This window comes from Erinaceus europaeus, chromosome 4 (assembly GCF_950295315.1).
Source record: "Erinaceus europaeus chromosome 4, mEriEur2.1, whole genome shotgun sequence".
Classification (NCBI taxonomy): Eukaryota; Metazoa; Chordata; class Mammalia; order Eulipotyphla; family Erinaceidae; genus Erinaceus; species Erinaceus europaeus.
The window spans coordinates 23,732,637-23,759,546 of record NC_080165.1 but is presented as its reverse complement, the minus strand read 5'-3'; the positions used below and the strand labels follow the sequence as shown (position 1 = coordinate 23,759,546).

The 26,910-nt window shown below is 41.4% G+C and overlaps 1 protein-coding gene across 10 annotated transcripts in view; it reads right to left on the bottom strand.

The window, feature by feature from the left end:
- Positions 1-14,825: 14,825 nt before the first annotated feature.
- TNRC6B (trinucleotide repeat containing adaptor 6B) overlaps positions 14,826-26,910 on the bottom strand; it is a 289,108-nt gene continuing 277,023 nt past the window's right edge. For 9 of the 10 annotated variants that reach the window (XM_060189011.1, XM_060189007.1, XM_060189008.1 and 6 more), the window contains 4 exons: positions 23,584-23,808; positions 23,180-23,250; positions 18,838-18,977; positions 14,827-17,372 (listed from right to left, as the gene is read on the bottom strand). In XM_060189011.1, coding sequence (XP_060044994.1) covers positions 16,985-17,372; positions 18,838-18,977; positions 23,180-23,250; positions 23,584-23,808 — 824 coding nt within the window. In that variant the 3' untranslated portion in view covers positions 14,827-16,984. Of the gene's footprint in view, positions 17,373-18,837; positions 18,978-23,179; positions 23,251-23,583; positions 23,809-26,910 lie in introns of all 10 variants that reach the window. The other variant, XM_060189010.1, reaches the window with a different exon arrangement.

Below are 26,910 nucleotides of genomic sequence, written 5' to 3'. Positions count from 1 at the left end.
TGGTTCTTTCTCTCTCTCTTGTCTTTCTCATTAGTAAATAAAATCTTTAAAAATAAATAAATAAAAACATATAACGTTAATAAAAAAAAAAAGAAAAAAGCCTTGGAGTCAGGTAGTGGCACACCTGGTTGAGTGCACATATTACAGTGTACAAGGATCTGGGTTCAAGTCCCTGGTCCCCACCTGCAGGGGGAAAGCTTTGCAAGTGGTGAAGTAGTGTTGCAGGCATCTCTCTGCCTCTTTCCCTCTCTATCACCCCGTCCCTCTTAATTTCTGGCTGTTTCTATCAAACAAAATAAAGATAATAAAAAAAAATTTTTAAAAAGGGGGGAGGCAGAGAAAACTGCAGCACTACTTAACCACTTGTGAATTTTGTCCCTTGCAGGTGGAGACCAGGTGCTTGAAACTGGGTCTTTGCGCATGGTAACGTATGTTCAACCAAGTGTGCCGCCAGCTAGCCCCATCTCTCCCCTCTGTTTCTATCCCTAGCTAATAAATAAAAGATATTAAAAAAAAAAAAGTCTAAGCTAGAGCAGGGTGGCAAAACTTTCTCTGCCAAGGATCATTTGGTTACTTACAAAAACTAGCAACTTAAAGCCAGCATTTAACACTATGAGAGAAACTCATAGATTTATTGAATTGAGTCCTGCCTGCAGTTGCCTTGGCAGGTCCAAACCAAATAATTTCAAAGACCATATAGCCTGAGGGTGACTTAATCAGATTTCTGTTTTTGAAAATATCAGTCCTGGCTATTATGTATAGTATGGAAGCAGGGACACCGGGATGTCAAGTGAGAAACCAGTAGAACCAGGTAAGGCCCAGTGATATATTTAAGGTAGTCTGAACAATGGAATTGACAAGAGGATATGAAGAGATCAATTAAAAAATTAATATAACAGCTCAGCTTTGTGATAACTAATAGGGCCATCAAGAGAGCCTCAAGGTCTTATCACTGAATAGCTAGTACTGGAGGAGCAGGAAGTAAACAGGATAGACTTCTGTAGAGCTACTGAGTTTGTAGTGCTATTAAAATACACTGGTGTTTCAAAATATTGAGCAGACAACTATATATAAACTTTGTGGTAGGGGCTGCAAATGGAACTTTGGCATTCATAAGCATATTGGTGGCAACTAAAGCCATAGGGCTTTCAAGCTCCTGGTCCCCACCTGCAGGGGGCAATCCTCAAGAGCACTGAAGTAATGCTGCAGGTGTCTCTCTTCCTCTCTCCCTATCACCCCTCCCCTCTCAATTGTCTCTACCCAAAATAAATTAAACAAATTAGATACACTAGGAAAAAAAAAAACATAGGGCCTGGAATTGAACTACCCAAAAGAACTCACTTTTGATTGCATCTATTTCCATGACTGAGATAGGTAATATATACAAGAGATAGTAGAAGAGGACATCAGAAAGTGGTAAGCTCTGGGGAGGTTAGAAGATAGCTCATCCGACCTTTCCTTTCATAGGATTCTCTAATTCCATTCCAAGTGGTTCACTTCCCAACAAAGTCTCAAAACCTAGATATAGATGAGGTCCCATGAGATAGGGCATATGTTCACATGTATCCATAAATGAGGGCAAAATATATACCTGAAAGCAAAAGTACACAATATTCTGCAGTGAGTTCATAATGAAATAGTGTCTACTTAGACTTAAATACCCTCCTCACCTATTTCCTATTATATTTCCCTCACTCACTCCCAAGCTATCCTTATCAAAGCAAGGACTGCAAAAGCTGAGTAAGGGCAAGAGACTGGCATACTTTAACAATGACTCTTTAGTCACTATCAGGCCATCCCATCAGCTGGGGCCCTAGTCGGAGAGTCCTGAGATTCCCAAACAGACATGATGGGCCTAGACCTTGAATAAATCCCTCTCTTACATTGTTACCAGTCACATCTATCAGGAACAACAAAACAGACCCCTTTGTGGACCCCCCCATAGGACCCTGCCCTCAACTTGGATCAATAATGGTAGAGAATGTTCCATCCTCTGAAGAGAGGATGGACAACATACTCTATGATACACCTGAGGAAGATGGGTCCTGATATTGGGGCAGCTTGGAATGTTCCTACTGATGACCACAGAATGTGAGGTCGTACCTACAGGGATACAGAGGTCACATGGGCTCCTAAGCTGAATTTGGGCCCCAGATCACCTCAAATCAATGGAGTTTACAGTCAACAATATTTATACACCTTTCCCATATTTGGGAGCTACTCTCTCCCCCAGATCCACCTTTCTGGACCTTTTTCCAGCCATGACATCATCTCCCCAGACAATAACTTGGATCCACCTGCTTATCAGATTTAAGGCTCAAGGGGAAAAAAAACAAACAACTAGTATAGCCACAGGCCCTTTGGAATATAACTAAAATATGCCTACTAGCTATCTACAGAACAGATAGCCCCACTCCCCAAGTCTTCATCTGCAATACTCTAGCCTTTAGGTTCATGATTAGTCAACAATTTGTTTGGCTTTATATGTTAATTCTCTTTTCAGCCACCAAGTTCCAGATGCTAACATGATGCTGACCAGCCTTCCCTGGACAAACAACCCCACCAATGTGTCTTTGGAGCTCTGCTTCCCCAGAGCCCTGCCCCACTAGGTAAAGAGACAGGCAGACTGGGAGTATGAATCGACCTGTCAACATCCATGTTCGGCGGGGAAGCAATTACAGAAGCCGGACCTTCCACCTTCTGCATCCCATAATGACCCTGGGTCCATACTCCCAGAGGGTTAAAGAATAGGAAAGCTATCAGGGGAGGGGATGGGATACGGAGTTCTGGTGGTGGGAATTGTGTGGAGTTGTACCCCTCTTATCCTACAGTGTTTCCTTTTTATTAAAAAAGAAAGATACTGGCAAAAAAAAAAAAAAAAAGAAAACTCACCCATCAACAATCCAGGAAATGACAGGTGTTGGAAAGGATGTGGAAAAAGGCAACTTTGCTAAATTGCTCATGAGAATGCAAACTGGTACAGCCCCTCTGGAAGACTGTATGGACAGTCCTTAAAACAAATAAAAATGAATTACCATACCACTCTTTGACATTTATCCAGTGGACCCTAACACTAATTAGAAGGGACATATGCAACATGGTGCTCATAGCTGCATTTTTCACAATAGCCAAACACTGGAAACAGCCTAAATGCCCATCAACAGATGAATAACTAAAGTTATGGGCCATATGTTCCATGGACTACTACTCTGCAATCAAGAGAGGTGAGGCTTGTGTCCTTTGGGGCAAAATAGATGGAACAGGGGGTGATTATGCTTAGGGAAATGAGATAAAAGACATGTACCAGATGGTTTCACTCATATTGGAATATAGAGATCTGACTTACATGAACTTGCCAAGAAAAAGAAATCCAAACAAAACAGAAGAAAGCAACTGTAAAATTTGTGAGAACTATGATGGTTATCTTTGGGAGGTGGAGGGTGGGGATACAAAACTCTGGTGGTGGGTGTGTTGTGAACTATACGTTGTAATCTTATAGTCTACTACTAATAAAAATTATTTTACAAAGATATCTCACCCAGTAGTCTCAATGAAAACAATACTTTAAAATAGCACTTACTTGCAACTAGCAGGTCTTCAAGATGTCTTTGCATATCTAGTTCATCTCTTCTCATTTCACATTTTCCAGTCTTGATGAGAAAAAGAATTAAGTGACTTAACACTTCCATAGCAGACTGACTTGAAAATGAGACCATTTTCTCATTCAGGTGTTTTTCAGCAGAAGCATTTGATACAACAGTTTTTGAATCCCATCTGGGTTTCTATTATAGTTTCTCCAGTGATTGAGACAAGTGTCAGTTAAGTGTGTGAATATGCGTGGCAAGCTTAGCACAGCACCTAGCTTACAGTTAAGTAATAACTCAGTGTGACTATTCTGACCTGCAATTTTTTTCATTAGATGCTTTCTCACAGAACATTCTGAGAATTAAAGTCAGTCATTAAAGACGTAGGTATTTCAGGATCACGTCTGATAATTTTTTAAAATTATATTTATTTATTATTAGATACAGAGCAATTGAAATGGGAGGGGAGGGAGAGAGGGGAAGAGCATAGAGATACCTACAGCCCTGCTTCACCACTTGTGAAGCTTTCTCCCTGCAGGTGGGGACCAGGGGCTATAACATGGGTACTTGCACGCTGAGATATATGCGCTTAATCACATGCACCACCGCCTGACACCTTCTAATAACTCTTCATTTTAGTTGGTAACAAACTGTAGGATGAGGATATCTAGCCACTAGGCTAAGGCTTTAGTGCAGCACTAAAAGCAGGGCACTTGGCAGGGGGTGTTGAGGATGGAGCTAACTTCTTGTTTCTCTTCTTGGCAGAGGCCCAGGTTGGCATCCTATCCTCCCTAGTGTCACCTCTCCAGTTCTCAATCCAGTGCAAATAAGGATTAAAGTGGACAACAAAAGGTAGGAAAAGGGCAGGTGGGGAGAGGAATAGATAGCATAATGGTTATGCAAAGAGACTCTCATGCTTGAGGCTCCGAAGTCCGGTTTGGTACCCCACACCACCATAAGCCAGAGCTGAGTAGTGCTCTGGTAAAAACAAAAACCAAAAAATGAACAACAACAAAAATCCCAAAAGGTAGGAAAACATCAATTTCTTTTAAGAGAATTTGCACCCACTGTCGCAGGTAAGTACAAACCAACCAACTAGCTAACTTGACAAGCCCTACAAGAGATCCTTAATAAGAGGAGACAAACTGGAGGTCTGAATTCAAATTCTGATTTTTTTTCCAAACGTATGAAGCAGGAAGAGAGAAAATTAGGAAAAAATATAAACGTGTGACAATTGAGCAAAGAGCAAATTAAATTGGCAGAATAAAACAGGAAACCAGAATAAATGCTTAGCAGCCAAACACATTTATTAGTCTTTTTTTTTCTTTTTTTTTTCCAGGAACCCAAAAATATTTTGTAGTTATAATGTAAGCAACTGAGTTGCACATAATACAATCATATCTTTCCAAAAGAAAATAAAAAACTAAACAAAAACAAAATAAGCTGTTCAAAAGCCCCCCCCAAAAAACCCTTCAGAAACGCTTATATATGCATTAACATCATCTCTCAGTTTTAATGAAATGACAACGACTTAATTCCTTATTACTCAACCTGTCACAACCCAATAAAACACCACCCTTTAGGTTTTTTTTGTTTGTTTGTTTTGATTTTTTTTTTAAATCCAGCATGAGAAATACAGTACCTGCTATGGCAAAAAATACACATAAAATGCAACTTTTCAGCTTATTTGTACATTAGTAGAGTTTAACATTTTATTGTTTGTTTTTTTAAGTGAACCAGTGATTTTAAGTACCACTATACTAAAAAAAGTAAAATTAAAATATAGAAAAGGGGGGCCCAGCCTGCCATGCAAGTGCACCTCTAAAGTGCCTAGTTTCTGTGTCCATGTAAAACCAGTAATATGAGGAGCAATGTCAGCATATGGGAGTTGGATTAAACCTCTATGTTTAAAGGAAAAACAAAAATAGACAATGCCACATCCTACCTTTTCTCCCCTCAGACTTCTTGACATCCCATAATCCACTTTCTCTATTGCCCGCCAGAAGAGAGAAAAGAATGCCATCAAAATAATATTGTAAAAGCAATTTCAAGTATAAAAAAAAAAAACACTTCTAGGTAACTTGCAGAGAGCATCGGTATATGCAGCTATGTTTTTTTTTTTTTTTTTTACAGGTCTGGTTTCTGCTGACAGTATTTCAGATGAGAGGATTTCTGCTGTACCTTCCTGTTACCTGTTTGTGTGCAAAGTTGGAAAGCTGCCTTTAAAAATCCAGCTTCTTTCTGATGCCTTTCTCTGCACCTTGTTTAAAGGGGGCAAGGAGAGAAGTGAAAGTGAAAAGGAGGAAGGGAGCCACAAGTCACAAGTTTCTCTCTCCCCTCTAATCCCCACTCCCAAGTCCTTTCCTTCTCTTAACTTCAGTGATGGCTCACTGAAGAGATTTCCATTACTTGGTTTCCTGATTTGGTAGGATGTATTTTACTATGTAAACATAGCCCCCTAGGATTATGTAACCCAAAGCAGCATTTATAACTCCATCCAAATGGAGAAAGATAAAATAGTCCAGAAACTTCTCCTCAGGTTGCTTTTGTTGTCTGTTTTTGGTTACTCAAAACAGGGGTTGGGTGGGGTATGTCCAGAATGTGAAGTTATAAGCAAATACTGGAGAGTTAAGAGTGGGCACAGGTGAGCTGTTGTGTCTGCTTCTCCTCCCAGCAACCCCTCCCCCCAAGGTTTGTTTTTTAAACCTGTTATAAATGTTCCTGCACCTTAAATCATACTGAGGTTAAGGCCAAGGGTGCAGAATCTTGTGCACGTGTCTCTGTGAGCACATCCACGGTGCATGCACCATTGTTTGATGTCTTCTGTGAGATCACTGGACACACTTTGGTCACTGGTGTGTGCAAAGGGTGATGGTAGGGGAGCATCCCAGGAAAGAAGTGTGGAAATCAGCAAAGCCCTTTGGGAACATTTGGGAAAGATAAGGGCAGGAAGAATGTAGGAGCAGTCCGAGGAAAGAGGCCCATCACAAAGGAGCCTTCAAATAAACAAAAGAAATAAAACCAAGAGGTGGACAGCACCCAAATCAGAAGGTAAGTGGGGAATATGTGTGCATTTATAACCAAGTTTCTTCCCTGCAAAGGAAGTCGTCACTATACAAGATCAGTGAGCTCAAGCTAAGAAGAGCTTCTTGACAGATAACAAATTTTATCTTTAAGAGGAGACAAAAGAAGGCGCCTCAGAAAGAGCTATTCAGAATGATCCATTTGGACCCTGCCTCATGGGTGCTCAAGTCTAGAAGAGTGGGAGCTGGCAGAACCTTACAAGCAGGATTTGTTAAATGTTATTCCCTCTATCCAATGTTAGCTTCAAGCCTCATAGAGGGAGGAACCTCTGAAGGTGCATCTGCCCTTTGTAGTGGGTGTCTACACAGCTCCTTAGACAAGTTTTCTTCTAAGTAAGAAGTTGTTAACACTTCCAAGATCTAACAATGGCAAGACTATAAATTCCATAGTACCAAACTGAAATGGTAGGGACTCCCGTTTGTGAACTATGGACTGCTTGCTACCCATCAACTCATAAAGGCAAGAGAGTGTATCAAGACAGGTTGAGAGTTCAGTCTCTTGTTGACAACCAACTGGAGTTCCTAGAGGGGGTGTATCTTCTGCAAAAGAGAAACTCAGACAGTCCCCACACTGGAGCTAGAATGCTAGGACAGGACACTTATCAAAGCTCAGCGTGTGTGTGTGTGTGTGTGTGTGTGTGTGTGTGTGTCAACAGAGAGAACACCACCGCACAAATAAAAGTTCACTCCCCTGACCTGTTCTGCTTTCTCTTCTTAAACATGGAAGAATAAGACCTGAAACTTCTAATGGCTTAAGGAAAAGAGAAGCAGAAAAGATCGTATTTTGGGGTTACTTTCACAGCAAAGAAATTGTATAAAAAAAGTATCCTATTTACATATTCATATTTTTAAAAGGATAACCCACTGATGTCAGGAGAGTTGTTAAGGTCTACACTGCAAGGGAAATGTACCTCGAGGTATTGTTTTGTGTTAGACAGATGAAACGCCAGGATTTTTTTTTCTTTTTCTTTTTCATCTAAAGGCAATCTACCAGATTGTAACCCTGATAAATATCGTGCCTGTGCAGCCTTGAGCGGCACAAGGAGACTATGATCAAGTCTGTTACTCTTTACAGTACTGTGAACAGCAACAACAAAAATTGCAACATGGAAACACTGAATGTGGGCAGAAGAATCTCTTGCTTATGATACTGTGTGTTGCAAATAATGCCAAGATCAGAGCAATGCAGGTGCCATGATTCACCACAGGCAAGATCAATAAAGGAATTGTTAGGATAAAGAGGAAGCTATAGGATTTTCCATGGCAAACACCTCATGGCTCACTAGCTATATACAGTTGACTAAATGCACAAATGCAAAGGAAGCAGAGATTACACTTGGCTGAAGGGTAACAGATGGGGAAGAGTTTTGTTTTTTTTTTGTTTTTGCCTGGCAAGCAGTATCATTCCTCCCCAGAGAACAAGATGATTTCCTTATAATTAAGTTCACTTAGAAATAATTAAAATGAGAAAGTGAAAAGGAACAAACTTTTAAAAATTAACAGTAAGATGAACTTTAAGGTCAGTATGAGTGAGGCATGGTTTCCTGAGATTGAGAAGGTTTGAATTCAGGAAAGAATGAGTACTTCCTCCAGGGAACAGTGGAGCCTCCAGGGCCCCACCATTGCTCTGGGTTAACACTGCACGGTTAGGATGGAGAATCCTGTACCATATTAGCTGAGAAGAACTACAGCCCCCTTGCCTCCCCAAATGGCCAGGTCATTAGGCCTATTGGTGACTGTGGGAGGACTCAGAGGTTATTTCACTGTGCCCACCTTACCACTTCATGCTGGTTACGTCCCTTCCCTGCTAGGACACGGGGACACCATGGACACAGAAACCTTTGAACAAGGATGCAATGCTTCCTTTCCCTTCTTGCCCCCCACCCCCACTTTGCAGAATGCATAGTTAACAATTCACATGACAAAATAAAGAAGCAATGATGACCACATATGGGACCTTTTTTTTTAAAAATGGAAAAAAAAATCCAACAACCTCTTCTTAAATTCAGTATCAAAATTCACATTTGCATAATAATACATTTCAAGGCCATTAGAGAGGAATGAGAGTGAAGCACAGAGAGCTACAGCATCTCCCTCCCTTTGTCTTCCTGGAAGCTGAAGGAATCTTGTGGGAGGGACTGCTTTCCTCTTTGGGGAGTTCTGAGGAATTCTGGAAATGGCCCTTAGCATTCATTTGATGTTTCTTTAGAAGATAGGGAGTCAGGAGAAGAGGTGGAATCGGGTTCAAGCAAACATGAAAAACATAAAAACACATGAAGAGACACTGCAGGTTTCTATGTGTAATCATAATAGCTTTGAAGAAATAAAACCTAATTTGGGTTTTTTGCTTTTCTTTCTCAAACACTTTTAATCTCTCTTTTTTCCAAATGCTTTTTCCTTGTGTGCAATAAATACCTTGTTTGCAAAAACAGCAATATTATGTGACTTCCATTTGGGAAAGAATTGGCTTCTCAGGACACTGACACAGAGAGTGGGGACGTGTTGCCTATTCTGCATATGGTAGGAACTAGAAAACACCTTCATGACATGAATGAAGGTGTCAAAAGCAACACCGTATTTCAGTTCTCCAGTGCTCACAGAAAAACAAAAACAAACAAAAAAAAGAAAGTGACAGCGGCCACACATGCTGAATACACACACACACACACACACACACACACACACACACACACGCGCACGCACGCACGCACGCGTGCACACGATCACACGCGCGCAGTGCAGAGAGCCTGAACTCTTAAGATTAACCTGTGTCTCTGCCATCTATGCATCTATGCACCACACCTCATTAATTCCTCTCCCAAGTCCCAGAATCTCTTCCACACTGTGCAATATTAATGCAAATGAAAATTCAGCAGCTGCCCCTGGAGACTGCCAGGAGGAATGCCGCCTTCCCTAAAACACTAAACTGACCGCCTTTTTGTTTTATCCCACTAGAAAGCTTCTTCATAAGACAGACGGTCTCTGTACTCACAAAGGCACATTCAGAAATACTACACTTTAGTCATCAATTCCTTGGACAAAATTCAAAAGGGGCTAGGGGTGGTGTTTTAAACACATGCATTCTAAATCAAAGTTTCTGGCAAGAAGTGTCATGTTGAATGCATCACTTGGTGAGAAATTAGACTACCTTTAAAAGGTATATAACTTGTAAAAAAAAGTTCCAAAGATTTTTGCTTTGTTTTGTATAAATACTCGCCCTTTTTTTTGGCGAATACAATTAGGATGCTTTATCTTCCTCCCCATATAGGCTGGCTGTAAGGCTATGAGGCTCTTCCATCCCACTTCCTACAACCAGCCTTCTAAAAGAACTGTGCATACTTTTCTGTAGTCTGTGGAGAAGGACTGGCAAATTCAGTAAGATGTTCATGAAACTAGAGGAAAAGGGAAAGAAAAGTACTTAACTCGACAACTCTGCTACAACCACACTGTGAACTACCTTTACAACTTTCGAGTCAAGAAGAATTTCACTTTCTGAAAAAACCACCTTGGCTTACTAATGACTGGACAGAGATCAGTTACAACTGAATATACGTTCTCAATAAGACGGCTGATAACTTGAAAATGAAACTGAGGCACACAGAATGCTTTAGGAAAACATCATCTTTAAAATTTGAAACAGAATACTTCTTTCTCTTCCTTACCCCATGAACAACTATCATAACAAAGAACCTATAACATAGTCTTGTAGAAACCCTTTGGTCAAGGTAGTACCATTTTTCCTGGTGTGCATAGTATCTCATTAAATATAAACTCAGGGTATACTTAAGTGGAAAGAGAATTCACTAGCTAAACTCTTTGAGGCAAACACTGGCAGTTGGTCAATTTCACCACTGTAGTTTTTTACATTTTTTTTTGATAGTGGTAGAACTCCATGCTATCAAAGGTTAATAGTTTAAAAACAGCTCAAATGTTAGAATATTTAGTAATCACTCTAGATATAGTCCCAGCGACTGTAGGCATATGATATAGCATGACGCCCAGCCAGTGAGTAGCTGCTGTTTCCTAACCAGTATCTGGGTTGCCACCCTGCAGATGTCCACAGCCTCTTTTCTTTGGTGGTGCAGACAGTGTGGAGGTGCTGTGGGTGGGGCACAGAGGGCTACTGCTCGGTTTTTATTAAGGTAGTGATATGTTCATAGAGTCTTGAAGTTGATGTGATGGCAGCACCTCCACTGTCAAATTTAAGTAAACACCATCATTATGGAAAAATGGGGATCACCTCTGAAAATACACACACCTTTGGCACTATTAATCATGGACCATTCATTATCATGGGTGTGCACCAATTCTGGAAATATAGATGAAAGTCTATGCATCTGAATAGACTGACAATGACCTTGACAGAATTGTGTCTCTTTGCCTGTTTCTAGACTGTGTGGAAACTGTACTTGCAGATCATAAGAGAAGGGGTGGTGTGCAGCAGAGGGTGAGGGCACCTATTTTTTGAATGATCACTGAGGCTGGAAGCCTGAAGATTCATTGTATACACACACCTGCCCTATCACATGCAGTGTTAGTTGTACATATAAGAAGGAAAGCAACAAGGCTTCTTTTAGCAGTAGTAGTAGTGAATGCATAGAAATGAACTGTGATAAAACTTGGCAAAAACACTAGACAAAGTGATTTTTTTTTAACCAGCTGAAAGTGGTTAAAGACTTTATAGCTACTTAACCCCCCCAGTCCAAAAAAAAAAAAAAAAAACAATAACCTACAAAGTGTTATATGTTGAATTTAAATGCTGAGGATAGGGGAGATAAGCCTTTTTCTATACAAGATTCAATTGTTCCCTCATTTTAGAGATGGCTACTATACAGCCAAGTCTGCTGAAATCACCGTCTACACTGCAGAGGAAAACAAGCTTGGCTTAAATGTTTTTCCTCAGTATACAAACATCTTCATTCTGTTTTAGGAGTCAAGATGATAAATATAAAATAATAACAAAAAAAAAAAAGGTACACAGCATCTGAGGTCAATATGGAATCTGGCCGTTAACTCTACAAAAACTGCCCCCCCCAAAAAATGGTAAAGTGAGAGTAAATATTTGCAACAAGTTAAAAGCCCATGAAATTTCAGTTTCTGTTAGATCTAGGAAATTGGAAGAATCAATCGCTTAATTTATGCTACATTCATGTCAGAAGAGGGGGGCTAGTTCTTGGAGCAGGAGCTATAGTCATAATAAAAAGAGCATCTGCTTAAAATAAAACAAACTGAATGGCAACGACCACCAATGTGGATTTACTGGGGGACATCAATGAAATAATTTGGTACGAAAACTTGTAGTATGACTAAGCTAATTTCTGTGAATGTTGTAAGTGAAGAATATCAAGGCTAGGAACTGTGGGATCAGAGATGACACAAGGCCATCCCTTTCTTCACAGTGTCTTGGAGAGCTGAACTTAAAACAAAACAAACAAACAAACAAACAAAATACCACCTAAAATTAGGTCCTGGCACGGGATCTCAACTGCCAGCAGAGGGCCCTGACCTGGTGGAAGAAATCTCTTCCCTGACCAGTACTTTTCATCTGGCTACCCACGTGGTGGAAACTAAGTTTGTGATGTTTCAGAGATGGGTGCCACTAAAAATGAAGTACTGGAGTGAAAATGAAAATCAAGGAAATTTGTGGGAATTGGAAAACTCCAGTTTATAAGACAATGCTTATATACTAAGTCTATGCCATGAGAGGTGACCAGCAAGATTCTGTATACATGCTAAAACGTAGTGGAAAAGCAGACACTCCCACTAGACTTGCTAACTGTACTGAAGTCACCTAACCTCTCAGCAGACATCGTTATTGCCAAAGAATACCATGGGAAGAAAAGAGTGTTTCTTTTCCATTACATCCTCACTATATCCTGTTCTTAGGTCACTGCCAACCAACAAAGCAAAACTTCCAGCAAGTCGACAGAATAACAGAGAGTGGAGGAAGGAAAGGGAGAAGACGATGCAGGACAAAAGAGCAGAAAAAGTGGAAACCTTTTCTATTGGCCCAACACAAGCAGACTTTCCAAATCACTGTAGTTGTCACAATGACAGACCTGGAGAAGGTCTGTCACAATAGAGTAATGGAGGGCAGCCACACAAGAAAGGATCTTGGCATTCCACATTATCAAGACATAAAAGCATATTTAACTTCCTTGGTCTCTGTTTTGTTTACTTATTTATTTAATATTTAGCCCACTGCTATAGGGGCCTGTCCAGAACCACTCCAATTTCCTTAATGGGCAAATGACTTAATGTCTGTGGAGTGACTGGACCACATGCACATACACACATGCCCCCCCTGCTTAGGATGTTTGGGTGTATGTACGAAGGCACTAAAGCGGTTTTAGAGAAATTGCAGGCAGCAACCCCACCCATTCCCTTTACCTGTCGAGCTGGAGTTTCTTTCCCATTGGGAAGCTTAGATGTTTAAAAGAAGCTGTGGTCATGCTGGGGAATTCTGACCCCTAGCCCCAGGAGGGAATACAAAAGGAGAATTCAATATCACCAAAAACAGAAAGGAAATACTCCACATCTCTGGCTGAGGGTCAGGGATAATTAAGCAGCAGATCTTCAAAACAGCAATTAAAATGAACACAACAGTAGCTGGGAGCTAAAAAAAAAAAAAAAAAGGTAAAATCACTTGTTCCTTATTAGATTCTTCTATTATTTTCTCCTCCTCTCGTAACAAATGGAGGTAAGACAGACATTCTTCATTAACAGAACAGTCGATAGATATTTTTTCTCTAGTAATGCCTATAATTTGTTCCAAAAATTATTAACCTATATTTCCTAACTCTTTACATAGATTCTCAGCAATCCAGCTGTACTATTTTACAGATTAAAGTTTTTTTTTTAAGCTGTTGTTTCTTTCTTTTGTTGCTTGGGGGGGGGTAGATAGGGAGAAGGATTCCCTAAAAAAAAAATAATGAAGTTATTAGGGAAGATATCAGTTCAGTCTTAAATAGAAACAAAGTGATGGCATGCCCATCTGGATACACCAAACACACCTATTAAATTACATATGATTTCAAATAAGTCCACAATTGAGCTCTTATAAAGTTTAATCCTTCTCCCATATTTTATTAAGATAATGAATTTCCCTGGTGCTGCTAAATTGATAATTTTTAAAAAAATGTTCCTACATGTTTTAAAATGTGCGATCCCCAGTATGACAACATTTGGAGACTTATTTTTTTACATTTTTTTTAAGTAAAAATTTTTTAAGCTTTTTGAAGTTTCAGGAACTTGCAAAAGTTTATTAACAGGAAAGTAACAGCCACCTATCTAGGATAAGATACGGTTAAATAAACCATCATCAAAAACTGGCTTCCTACCCTAGAATTCCTGAGAATGCTTGCAAATTTTAAAGCAGGAAAGTAAAATAAAATAAAAAAAACACTGTTAAATGCTCCCAGAGTTAGTCTTCATCTAAAATATATATATATGCACTTTTTGGTCTTTTTAAAAATTTTTTAAATTTTTTTCCCTTTAAGCTTATGATGGAAGAACATTTTAGCTTCTCATGTTTATTTATTTATTTTTTTTACATATTTCAAATCCCTCATTATGTCTTGTAAACAAGAGGGGCTCTAGCACCCGGCTTTCACCGTAGTATCGTAAGGAACTCAACTAACCCATAGTGCAGGTCAAGGAAGAAACAGGAAGGAGGAGTGGGGGAGGACACAGCAAGGAATCAAGAGCGGCAGTGGACAGGGTCACCTCTGGCTCAAGGGAGCTTCAGAACATGCTCCTGGTCCAGGGACACTAAGATTTTGCCTTTTGTAAATGTCTGGACACAGCTGCTCTTTCCTTGGAGGTTCATACAGAGAGCAGTCAGTGGGGCTGGAAGGAGATACTTTGTCCATGAACAGGGTTGGAAGGGGCATGGTGGTGATGAAAACCAGAGAGCAGGAGGAGGGCACAGTTAGTTTTCTACAAGGCATTCAATGAGACCAAACCAATGGTAGAATCTCAAGTCTGACCATCCTACCCACAAAGGGCTCATAAGCCCTCCCTTGAATTACACGTCAATCTCTTTTGAGGCTGGGTTTATAATGAAAAGGGTAAGCCGAGAGGTCTACAGAATTCCCATACTCTGTCTCACAAAACCACTTAGATGTAAATACAATGTTTTTGCCTTTTCCTATATATACCCACCCACCCACCCACTCACACACCCAACACACACAGACAGAAGCAAAAAAGTCAAATACATTAGGCATTGTTGTATCCTTCACTGAAGATGCTAAAGAAAGAAAAACTCCCTTGTCCTCACTAGCAGCAAGTTATGGAGGACAGTAGAGGTCTGCTCCCACCAAGGGTTGGAATGGGCAGGTATTTGCTGGTACAGAATGTCGGCACTTTATGTTAAACAGTATAATGCAGACTGGGATGTCCACACAAGTGCTAGCACATTACCGGCACACGCCCCTCCCCCCACCCCACCCACCCACCCACCAGCCATCTGCTTTGTAGAAAGGGAAACCCCTTTAGGGCTGCTGTAACTCTCTTCACAAAAAGCAGTTTTGATACATTTTGATTCCAACATAAGTACATACATGTTGGTGATAACTGTGGATTAAAAGTTGCCCCCCATTCGGCCCAGAGTACTATTACATGATGCTTAAAAAAAAAGTCTTTAAATACCAAAGTTTTTTTTTTTTTAAAAAGCAACATTACAAGGAAAAAAAGAAAAAAAGAGGTCAAAACCAAAAAAGGTGCAATACTTAAAAGTCTTTGCTAAGTTATACCTGCCTAAGCAAAACCACATACACAGGAAATACACAACACAGAAACAAAAGGAAACGCTTGAAGTACACACTGGTTTAAGAACATTCGTTAAGTAAACGTTTCTGTCAGTGATGGCCTGGTGCTGTAACACGCCGAGGCCTGGCACAGGTAACACTCAGCAAGAGAGGAGCAGAGAGGGAGGAGCTGCAGATGCCACCAGGAGACTGCTTCCGGCTTGTTTCTGTTTCCATCAAATGAAAAAAAGAGGACCAATAGAAATATCTGATTCAGTATTAACCTGACTTTCTGATGAGCATCTCATACCTGATTACATAAAAAGGGGGAGCGCAGCTGTTCTGCTTCTGGGACACCGCATAAATAATAACTGCTTTATCGTCTGTTCCCACTCAAACTAACAGAAAGGTTTGTAGGACACTTAACAGGGATATAGGTGTACCCAAGGGCCATTCATTTAAATAAAAAAAGAAAAAACAACAACAACCAGAAAAAAGTAAACACACGGTTGCTCCAAGAGGTACCTCCTGCTCTCCTAAGTTTTTTGGACTTGGCAGTGCTCCACTCTGCTGCTAGGTCGAAAGAAAGAGCTAGAGAAAACTCAGCACTGGGGCAGGTTTGCAAATGTAAAGGAGCTTCCTGCTTTAATCATTTAAAAAACTCTCTGTACATCTTAAATGCAGCCCAACAGAGTTGCTTCAGTAGCAGGGGCTCCCCCCATAGGTGTGTTCTCATAGTTAAAAAAGAATAAAAGAAGAAGCAGATGGCCGGCCAGCCAGCCTGCAGACTGTTAGCAATGCAGCTTTCGGAGAAGTCAGTGTAGGGAAGGAGGAGGACACAGTCTCTCTCTCTCTCTCTTTCACACACACACACAGAGAAGGACGCACTCAAATGCACATGAACACACGTGCACACACAGACAAGAACGAGCATGCCTGGGCAGTTACATGTGCCAGAACACACTGGTATTTATCAACCAGCCAATCACAAATTTTTCCTTTTTTTTTTTTTAAAGATTTTTTGTTTTTTTGTTTTTAAAGTGAGGCTCCGTCAAGTCTTCCCTCCCCCCACCCCAACAATTCTTTTGAATTCCCCTCCCTCCCAAACATGGTAGACCTAAGGACGGAAACACACCCAGTGCAAACAAAGTTAAAAAGCTATTTTTTTTCAGTATATATGTTTCTTAGCAACAACTTCCATATAACATGAAAAAAGTGAAAAACTAGAAACTAATTTTTTTAAATTTTTTTTTTGTGTTTAAATTTAAATGGTATGTGTACTTGCTTCACATTGTCTTTCTAGGTTGGCGTTCATGATTCAAGTATTTCAAGAGTGATATGTTCTCTTTTTGGATTCATATTCCAAACGAAAAAACTGAAGTTGTAAGGGAGGCAACTATGTGCTCAGACAGTCTGTCAATGACCCACCTTTTTTTTTCCTCTCTCCGTTTTCTTTTTTCCTTTTAAAAATGTATTTATTGCAAGTTGAAAAAAAAAACGAAAAGGTCAAGTTAGTGCTGCTGCTGTTCCAAAAAAGGTCACGAGGTCAGAGTTGAAAGTTCTAAGTTCAGATTGAATCCGACCCTCCTCCCAGAAGGTCACCAGGTAGTAAAGGAGCAGGGCTGCCCATCCTGTGGGGGTCTTCCACAGTGGGGACTCCCCACAAGCTAGAAGAATAGTTTGGGGGCCCCCACAAGGAAGCGCCAGCAAGATCGGCTCCGCTGCTGCCACTAGCACTGCTGCTCCACTGCCCGAGCCCTGTGGACCCGCCAAACAGATTCAGAGCAGGTCCCACGGGATCAGACTGGGTCTGGCTGGTCTCCAGCGACTGCCAACCTGCTGTGGGTGCGCTCGGCGTTGCTGTAGGTGTAGGGGGCTGAGCTTGTGCCAGAAAGCGACTAACTTCATCATCAGTGGCAAACTCAGCCAGGATGGTAGTGTTTCCCAACACACACCTGGAAGGACAAGGAAAGAGGCATGGATTGCAGGGAAGTGCACACACAGGACTGATTATTGTGTTATTCTTGTTTTTTGATTGTTGTATGGTGGCGCTGGGGATTAAACCCGGGATCTTAGAGCCTCAGGCACGAAAGGTTCTTTGCCTAACCATTGTGCTGTCTCACCAGCCCTATTCTGAGTTCTTGATATACAAAATTTGGTCCTCTGGCAAGTGGCTTTTGTGTTTTCTCTTATTATAAATATTTTATTTTTAATTAGAGGGATAGTACCAAGGCACCACTCTAGTACATCTGATGCCAAGAATGGAGCTCAAGATCTCCTGCTTAGGTCTTCAAGGCTTTATCCACTGCGCCATCACCTGGGCTGCTCAGGATGCTTCACGGAACGCAAGGCCACAGGCCCCACCCCAGATCTATGAGTATACTGAGTAAGAGTCTACATTTTTCATCACACTGATAGGTGACTGAGAAGTTCTGACTTAAAGTAATCACATATCAAGAAATTCAAGCTATCCAAAGAAGGAAAGAAAATACCAGATTAATTTCCCCTTGGTATATTGAATTTTGATGTCATAAAAATGGCATTTCCCCCACCCATCAGAGGCTTAACAAAAAAAAAAAAAAAAAAAAAAAAGAACAGCACACTAAGGTGATTCAGGCCCTGATACCTATGTCAGGCTGAGAGCCCACGTGACACCATCACGAGCTCAACCTGGGTGTAGTTTTCTGTTGTGGCATTTGTGTGACTGAAGTTCAGAGGGAGGTGGTCAAAATCTGATCCAGTCCCACCTACTTCAGAGAGAACCTCAACTTGCCAGCAAGACCCACAATACTCCATCATCACTCAAATAAGCCTGTACAGGCAAACAGATCTTCTTACAAAAAGCAATAGCACTAACAATGCTGTAGTTTCATAAATACTACCTTTGTTTAATAGTCTTTAGCACAGTAGCAATACTCACTACCGCAGAAATCCCTTACTTTTTGGGACTGTGACACACACACACACACACACACACACACACACACACACACACACACACACACAAACGTTTGGCTATGCCATCATGTTTGATAGCTAGGAAAGATCAATCATCCTTAGCACCCAAGTGATTGCTGATGCAGTGATGTCATTTTTCTTTCTTTTTTGAATTACAAGTGATTAAAAATCACAAGTGATCTATCCTTTTCAGGATAGATATTCTCTAAGCAAATTTCAGGTGATGAAAAGTAAAGCACTGATCAGCTCTGTTTTATGGTGGTGCAGGGGACTGAGCCTGGGGCTTTGAAGCCTCAGGCTTGACAGTCTGTTTGCATAACCATTATGCTATCTACTTCCACCTTACGATGCCATTTTTCTACCTGTTCTCAGGTCCCTCAGTCTAACTAAGCAGGTGCCAGAATACTCACATGTACAGCTTTTCTGTATGTTTGTCTCCATGAGTGGAGGATGGGTACTCACATGTGCAGTGCGGTTTGGGCCTTGGCTGCCTCCTGTTTGGTGCTGTATCGGATCAGGGCAGTGCCCTGGGTTAGGTTCAGATGGAATGTCAGCAGTGGGCCATGCTGCATGCAGATGGTTCTCAAGGTTGACCCATCAATCTAAGGAGCAATGACATTCATAAGATAAGACACTGGAGAGGAGTTATGAAAGGGAAGTGGTTTGCCTTGTATTTGACAATGAAAGGTACTTCTGGCTAGTAAATAAGAGAAGCAGTACTCGGAAAGATAAAGAACTCAAACCAGGGAAAGATAACATTAAATATAGAGGTTTTAAAGGCAACAGATTTTTAAAAAAGATTTATCTTTTAATGAGATGGGGAGGTCTAACCAGAACATCACTATGACACATGAGATGCAAGGGATTAAACTTAGGACCTCATGCTTGAGAGTCCAAAGCTCTATCTACTGCATCATCTCCAAGGCCCTTTAGAGGCAAATTTTTACAAATAAAAAAGACTGTGCAAATATAGCTGAAGATGAAAGTATATAACTCAGCATTGTAGTCTGTTTTCCCTTACGAGTTAAACAAATGAATATGTACTGATTGGCAGTCTTAAATGGCAGAAATAAAATCATACCCAAACAAGAACTTAAGAAGACATGTAAAGTCTTCAGCATCATTAGGAATGAATTATTGTTCCACCTGTCCAGTTAACAATCTCACAAAGAACTGAAAAAGAAAGACACAATTAAGGAAGCCCTGGGGATTGGGGGGTGGCACACAGGTTAAGCTCAGACATGATACAATGTGCAAGGGCCTGGTCCCTACCTGCAGGGAGGAAGCATCACTAGTGGTAAAGCAGTGTCTCTCTCTCTCTTCTCTTCCCGTTTCTCAATTTCTCTCTGTACTATCAATGTAAATAAAATTTAAGAAAGGAAAGGAAAGGAAAAGAAAGGAAGCACTGATGGGCCAGGAGATAGCTCAGAAGGTAAAACACACACTTCATTGTGCATATTTGCAGAGCACATGCCCAGCACCACTTAAGAAGCACCCAAACACCACCAAAGGGAGCTTCAAGAATGATGTTGCAGTGCTTTGGTGTCTGTCCCTCTGCTACTAAGTACATGGAATGGAAAGGTTTGGCTGAGGATCGGGCAATTTGCAAGGCCCTGGACTCCCCAGCTCTCAAGGAAGGAAGGAAGGAAAGAAGGAAGGAAGGAAGGAAGGAAGGAAGGAAGGGAGGAAGGGAGGGAGAAAGGGAAGAAAGGAGGAAGGGAGGGAGGGAGGGAGGGAGGGGGGAAGCGGTGATGGAGAGAAGTGACACTTACAATCACCTGATTAATTCAGAACATTGATGACTAATTCAGCTCAGACTATTCTGATGCCTCAGACTCCAACTCAAGGTAAGACTAGGATTTCTCACCGCTCATGAAGCTTCCTGCTGTAGGAGGGGAGCAGCGGCTTGAGCCTGCATCCAGGCTGATGGTTAATGTGCATGCTCTACCCAGCACACTGCAACCCAGCCCAGCCCTCTTGCCCTTTTTTTTTTCTTTGCCTCCAGGGTTATCACTGGGGTTGGGTGCCTGCACTACCAATCCATTGTTCCTGGAGGCCATCTTTTCCCTTTTGTTGACTTTGTTCTTTATCACTGTTGTTGTTATTATTGTTGTTATTACTGTCATTGTTGTTAGATAGGACAGAGAGAAATGGAGAGAGGAGGGGAAGACAGAGGGGGAGAGAAAGATAAGACATCTGCAGACCCACTTCTTGCTTGTGAAGCGACTCCCCTGCAGGTGGGGAGCTGGGGGCTTGAACCTTGCTCCGGTCCTTGCACTTTGCGCCATGTGCACTTAATCTGCTGCGCTACCACCCAGCCCCCCCCCCCCCCCGCCCTTTTAAGTTAAGGATGAGGGAAGGAGGGAAGGAGGGGCACTACAGTAGTGATCCATAAGGCAGCCAGTGACTCAAACCCAGATGCCTGTGTGCACGGCCAAGTGTGCACTCCACTAGGGGAGTCATCCTCTAGTCTCCTCTATCAATTTCTCTATGTGCCTTTAACCAAGTTGGGCAAAAGCTGAAAATACTCAACTTATACTTGCTGGCACCACTAAGATGGTCAGGGATTAGGGTTAGCTTCCCATACCTGTGATTTGGGATTAACAAACTCTATTCACAATGATTTATCTGGATAAAGATCTTCATTAGGCTTACTGAAATTGCTTAGTTAAATGTGGACTTCATTTCTTTCGGGAGAGAAGCAGACTACTACTAGAATAGCCTTAAAATACGCTACTGGCAACAGCAGTGTAAATATTCTGTGGTTTTACCCTGGAAACACTGCAGGAGGGAAACTGGCAGTTTCACCAGAGCTCATTGCACAAAATGACTGGGGAAGTGACTCTTTAACATTATGGGTGACAACCTACTACACATAAGCACATATGTTTTTGTCACAAGTGACTTTTCAGGATAGATGTTCTCTAAGCAAATTTTAGGTGATGAAAAGTAAATGATTTCTCCATATAACCTTCCTTTAAACTATGGTGAAGAACAGACTCAATTTTAAGTTTTAAGTTTTTGAAACATAACCCAGCTCTTTCAAATACAAACATAGTTGATCCTCATATGCATCATAAATATATTTCATATATATATATGATGAAGCAGAAGTGAGTCAGTCAGCTTGCCCAGGTTAGCTCCGGCTGACCCAGAACAGCCCTGTTTGCTTCACTAATCCTGCATTTACTCCCAGAAATGGGTTCCTAGGGCGAGATATCTGAGGAGAAGCTGTATTTCTCCACAGAGTATCATAATACAAATTAGGATATTAAAGTCCTGGAAGTGTCTCACTGTGAAGAAACTGCTTAATTTTCTTTAATCAGGTACATAATCCAAATACTTTAGGTGAGAGACTTATTAATATCCCATGGGGACACTCTGGAAAATGCTGGCTTAGTAGAATATGCACAAATTCATTTATTAATTAAATGCCAGGCAATTCATTCTATGTGTGAAAAGGAGAGAGACCTAATTGACTTTTAACAAGGTGTTGTGAAGGTTGTGCTATTCAGTTCAGAGGAAGGGCCAGGGCTTGATTTTTGAAAGGTTCAAAGGACACTCATTTGAGAGTTTAAGCTAATGTGTTATAAGTAAGTCAGCTATCAACTTAAATAACGTGAAAAGGAGGATAGCTGAGTCCAAATCACATGCTACTACAATCAAACAACCCAGCGGCCGCAGTCTGATGAGAGCAAATTAGTTGTGCCATGTATATACAAGAGGATCAACAAATGAAAAATTAAAAGGATCATGTGGGATGTAAGCTATAAAAGTGACACAATCCTACTGCAGAGATGTAGCAGAAGTAATACTGAGTGTCTAATCTTGTTGGCTGGCTAATACAAAAATAGGTTACCTTTTTATTTTTATTTATTTTGTTTCCAACTGCTGGGGCTTGGTGCAGGCACAACGAATTCACTGTTCCTGGTGGCCATTTTTTGTCATTATTATTATTATTTTTGCCACCAGGGTTAATGCTGGGGCTTGGTGCCTGCACCACAAATCCACTGCTCCTGGAGGCCATTTTTTCCCCTTTTGTTGCCCTTGTTGTTTTGTCGTTGTTATTGTTATTATTAATACTATTGTTATTGTTGTTTGATAGGACAGAAAGAAATGGAGAGAGGAGGGGAAGACAGAGAGGGGGAGAGAAAGACAGACACCTGCAGACCTGCTTCACCACCTGTGAAGCGACCCCCCTTGCAGGTGGGGAGCCAGGGTCTCGAAGCCAGATCTCTACACTGGTCCCTGCGCTTCGCGCCATGTGCACTTAACCTGCTGCACCACCACCTGACCCCCTATTATTATTTTTTATTTGATAGGATAGAGAGAAATTGAAAGAGGGAAGGGAGGAAAATCCACCTGCAGACCTGCTTCACCACTTGGGAAGTGTCTCTGCTGAAGGTGGGGACCGGGGTCCAGGTCTGTGCTTAATCACGTGCACAACTTCCCAGGCCACTAGCTTAATTTTTTTATGTAGTGTTAAGACACTTTAATATTCCTTTTTCACAGGGTTCTAGATCCTCACAGGCAGGTCTATATCAGTGTGTTATCTCTATTCAGAAACACTCACCAGATAATACTGCCTCATCTAAGTTAAAACTACATGTGCTATGTATGAGGATGAGTGACCAACAGACCCCTGCAGGATGGGCTTTGAGTCTTGGCTGGGCAGAGCAGTCCTACAGACTGGACATCCTGTGGCTATCAGGAAAAAAGGGAGGCTTTCTATCTGTCAACCTCAACACCTTTGAGTTTCCCTCTTTTACAACAATCAAATCACATTACAAGGAAAGGTGATTACCTGTGGAGTGAGATTATGAAGGACCAGCCAGTAACTAGGACGAACCGAACCACCATCACTCCAGGTAGAGGCTATAAAACGACAGTAAAAATAATTAGGAAGAGCAGTCAAAAACTTAAGAAATCCCCGAGTGAGAAAACTTTGATATGGCCCACGTTTCTCTGCTCCTTCCGTAAACTATCTTCTCTTTTAAGCTCATTTTGCTCTTTTTTATCTTTTTTATCTTTATCCTTTGGGGGTTTCTTGGGTGCCTTTGCTTATACTGACTGCAAATTTCCATACTCAAGACACCTTTTTATTCTCCAGCAAACAACTACGACTTCCTCTCTAGATCACATCTCCACCATTTGTGCTAAGATAGACCCCTGGGGTTTTGTACAATCCTTTAGGCGAATCCTTCTCACCAGAGGTAAGCCGTGAGTCCTGTGTCCCCCACCCCCTGACTGATCGGGGTGCTGTGCTGCTCCAGGGAGATGATGGTTTGGGGTTGGTCAGACCAGGAGGTGGGCGGGGCAGCGGTGTAGTGTTCCTTGAGGAAATATGGTTTTTCCACATCTTGTTGGAGAGATGAGTGGGGTTGTGTCCTATGGGGTCTGGGGACCATGTTGATTTGTAATCAGGGAACTTTGCTATAAAATGAGAGAAAATCAAGGAAGGAAAAGGGTTAGGTGGGTCATTTTTATTATCACACAAGCTTTATGTACATACTGATAAATGCACTGACAGTCTAAAAACTGTAAGTACACATTTTAAGAATATAACAGTGTGGCTCAGATGGTGGCTCAGAAAATCAGATCTGCATGCCTGAGCTTCTTGGGTTTTCACTTCTTGGCACCACAAATGCCAGGCAGAGTGGTGTTCTGTTCTCTCATATGTGAGGCTGAAGGAGGATACAGCATGGAACTATACACTTGCAATCTTTTATTATTGTATAACTTTACTAAGTCACTAATCAAAAGTTCTGTGGACTTATTAAATACAAAAATGTCAATGACTACTTCTCTGACCTGACAAATTAACAAATGAATTAAAGATTAATTTTATTATCTTCCATTTTTTAGACAGAGACAAGACAAGAGGGAGAGAGAGAAAGAGATACTATAACATCACTTCATCATTCACAGAACTCTGTCTTATGCCAGAGTTTGAACCCAGAGTCTTGCACATGGTAACACACAGCTACCTGAATTAAAGATTTAATAAGATGACTATGTCTTCCTGCTCTCTTTGCTAAACAACTAGAAAGTACAAATGGCTGAAATCATTAAAAATATCTTGCGTATTTATTATTTACTGACTAGAAGTAGAAATCAAGAGGAAGAGGGAGATTGAGAAGGAGAGACACCTGCAGCACTGCTTCACTGCTCATAAAGCTTCTCCCCTGTAGGAGGGGAGCAGGGCTTGAACCTAGGCCCTTGTGCACTATAACATGTGCACTCAACTGGGTGCACCACCGCCTGGCTCCAGTCATTAATCTTAACAGATGTGACAAAAAAATCCTGGTTCGAGCCCCCGGCTCCCAGCCTGCAGGGAAGTCGTTTCACAGGCGGTGAAGCAGGTCTGCAGTTGTTCATCTTTCTCTCCATCTCTCTGAACTCCCCATCTCTCTCTGTCCTATCTAACGATGACAACATCAATAACAACAACAATATGCTATCAGTGCTGTAGGTAATATAAAGTTATTCATTTTTTATTTTTATATTTATTTATTTCCTTTTGTTGCCCTTGTTGTATTGTTGTAGTTATTATTGTTGTTATTGATGTCGTTGTTGTTGTTGGATAGGACAGAGAGAAATGGAGAGAGAAGGGGAAGACAGAGAAGGGGAGAGAAAGATAGACACCTGCAGACCTGCTTCACCGCCTGTGAAGAGACTCCCCTGCAGGTGGGGAGCCAGGGGCTCGAACCGGGCTCCTTACGCCAGTCCTTGTGCTTTGCGCCACATGTGCTTAGCTCACTGCGCTACTGCCCGACTCCCAAAGTTATTCATTTTTAAAAAATATTTATTTATTCCCTTTTGTTGCCCTTGTTGTTTTATTGTTATAGTTTTTACTGTTGTTGTTACTGATGTCGTCCTTGTTGGATAGGACAGAGAGAAATGGAGATAGGAAGGGAAGACCGAGAGGGGGAGAGAAAGATACCTGCAGACATGCTTCACCGCCTGTGAAGGGATTCCCCTGCAGGTGGGGAGCCTGGGGCTCGATAAATAGTTATTCTTATTTTTTAAAATATTTATTTATTTATTTACTTATTCCCTTTTGTTGCCCTTGTTGTTTTGTTGTTGTAGTTATTATTGTTGTTGTCGTTGTTGGATAGGACAGAGAGAAATGGAGAGGAGGGGAAGACAGACACCTGCAGACCTGCTTCACCGCTTGTGAAGCGACTCTCCTGCAGGTGGGGAGCCGGGGGCTCGAACTGGGATCCTTAAGCTGGTCCTTGTGCTTTGCGCCACCTGCGCTTTACCCGCTGCGCTACCACCCGACTCCCTAAACAGTTATTCTTAAGAACTTCAAGACTGGTGCGAAGACAGAACACATAATCAAAAGAATTGGTTGTCTGAGGCAACTTCCTATGTGTTCAATATATGCCTGTATGTATCAAGTATGTTTTTCCTCCATGTTCACTAACAATGTTTCCCAGGGCCAGATAGGTAGGAGAGACTATAAAGGCAGGTTTAGGGGGCTGGGCAGTGACATACCTGGTTAAGTGCATAAGGACCAGGATTCGATTCCCAGTTCCCCACCTGCAGGGCGGTCGTTTCATGAGCAGTGAAGTAGGACTGTAGGTATCTATCTTTCTCTCCCTCTTTCTACCTTCCTATCTTTTCTCAATTTCTGTCTCTATCTAATTAAAAAAAAAAAAAAAGGCCACTGGAAGCAATAGATTCATAATGCAGGCACCAAGCTCCAGCGTTAATGCTGGTGGCAATAAAAAAATGAAAAATTAAAATAATAAATAAAAATAAAGGTAGGCTTACTTTTTTTCTTAATTAGGAAAAGACTATTTACCTTAGATCAATCAAGGGGTTTTATAATATACTGAACATGTAGATTTTTTAATGATTATTTTTTATTTTTTAATCTTTATTTGTTGGATAGAGACAGCCAGAAATCGAGAGGAAATAGAGGGAGACACCTGCAGCCCTGCTTCACCATTCAGGAAGCTTCCCTCCTGCAAGTGGGGACGGGGGCTTGAACCCAGGTCCTTGTGCACTGTAACATGTGTGTTTAAGCAGGTGTGCCACCACCTGGTCCCCCATGTAGATTTTTTTAAAATTTTATTTATTTATTTATTCCTTTTGTTGCCCTTGTTGTTTTGTTGTTGTAGTTATTATTGATGTCATTGTTGTTGGATAGGACAGAGAGAAATGGAGAGAGGAGGGGAAGACAGAGAGGGGGAGAGAAAGACAGACACCTGCAGACCTGCTTCACCGCCTATGAAGTGATTCCCCTGCAGGTGGGGAGCCGGGTGCTTGAACCGGGATCCTTCCGCTGGTCCTTGTGCTTAGCGCCACCTGCGCTTAACCCGCTGTGCTACCGCCCGACTCCCCCCATGTAGATTTTTAAAAAATTTTATTTTAATCAGAGAAAGAGATGAGGGCGGGGGGGGGGGGGCTGACTAGAGCACTACTCAGCTCTGGCTTATGGTGGTGCTGGAGATTGAACCTTTGACCTCAGTCTCAGGCATATATATCTTTTGCATAAACATTATACTGTTTCCCCAGCCCTTTTTT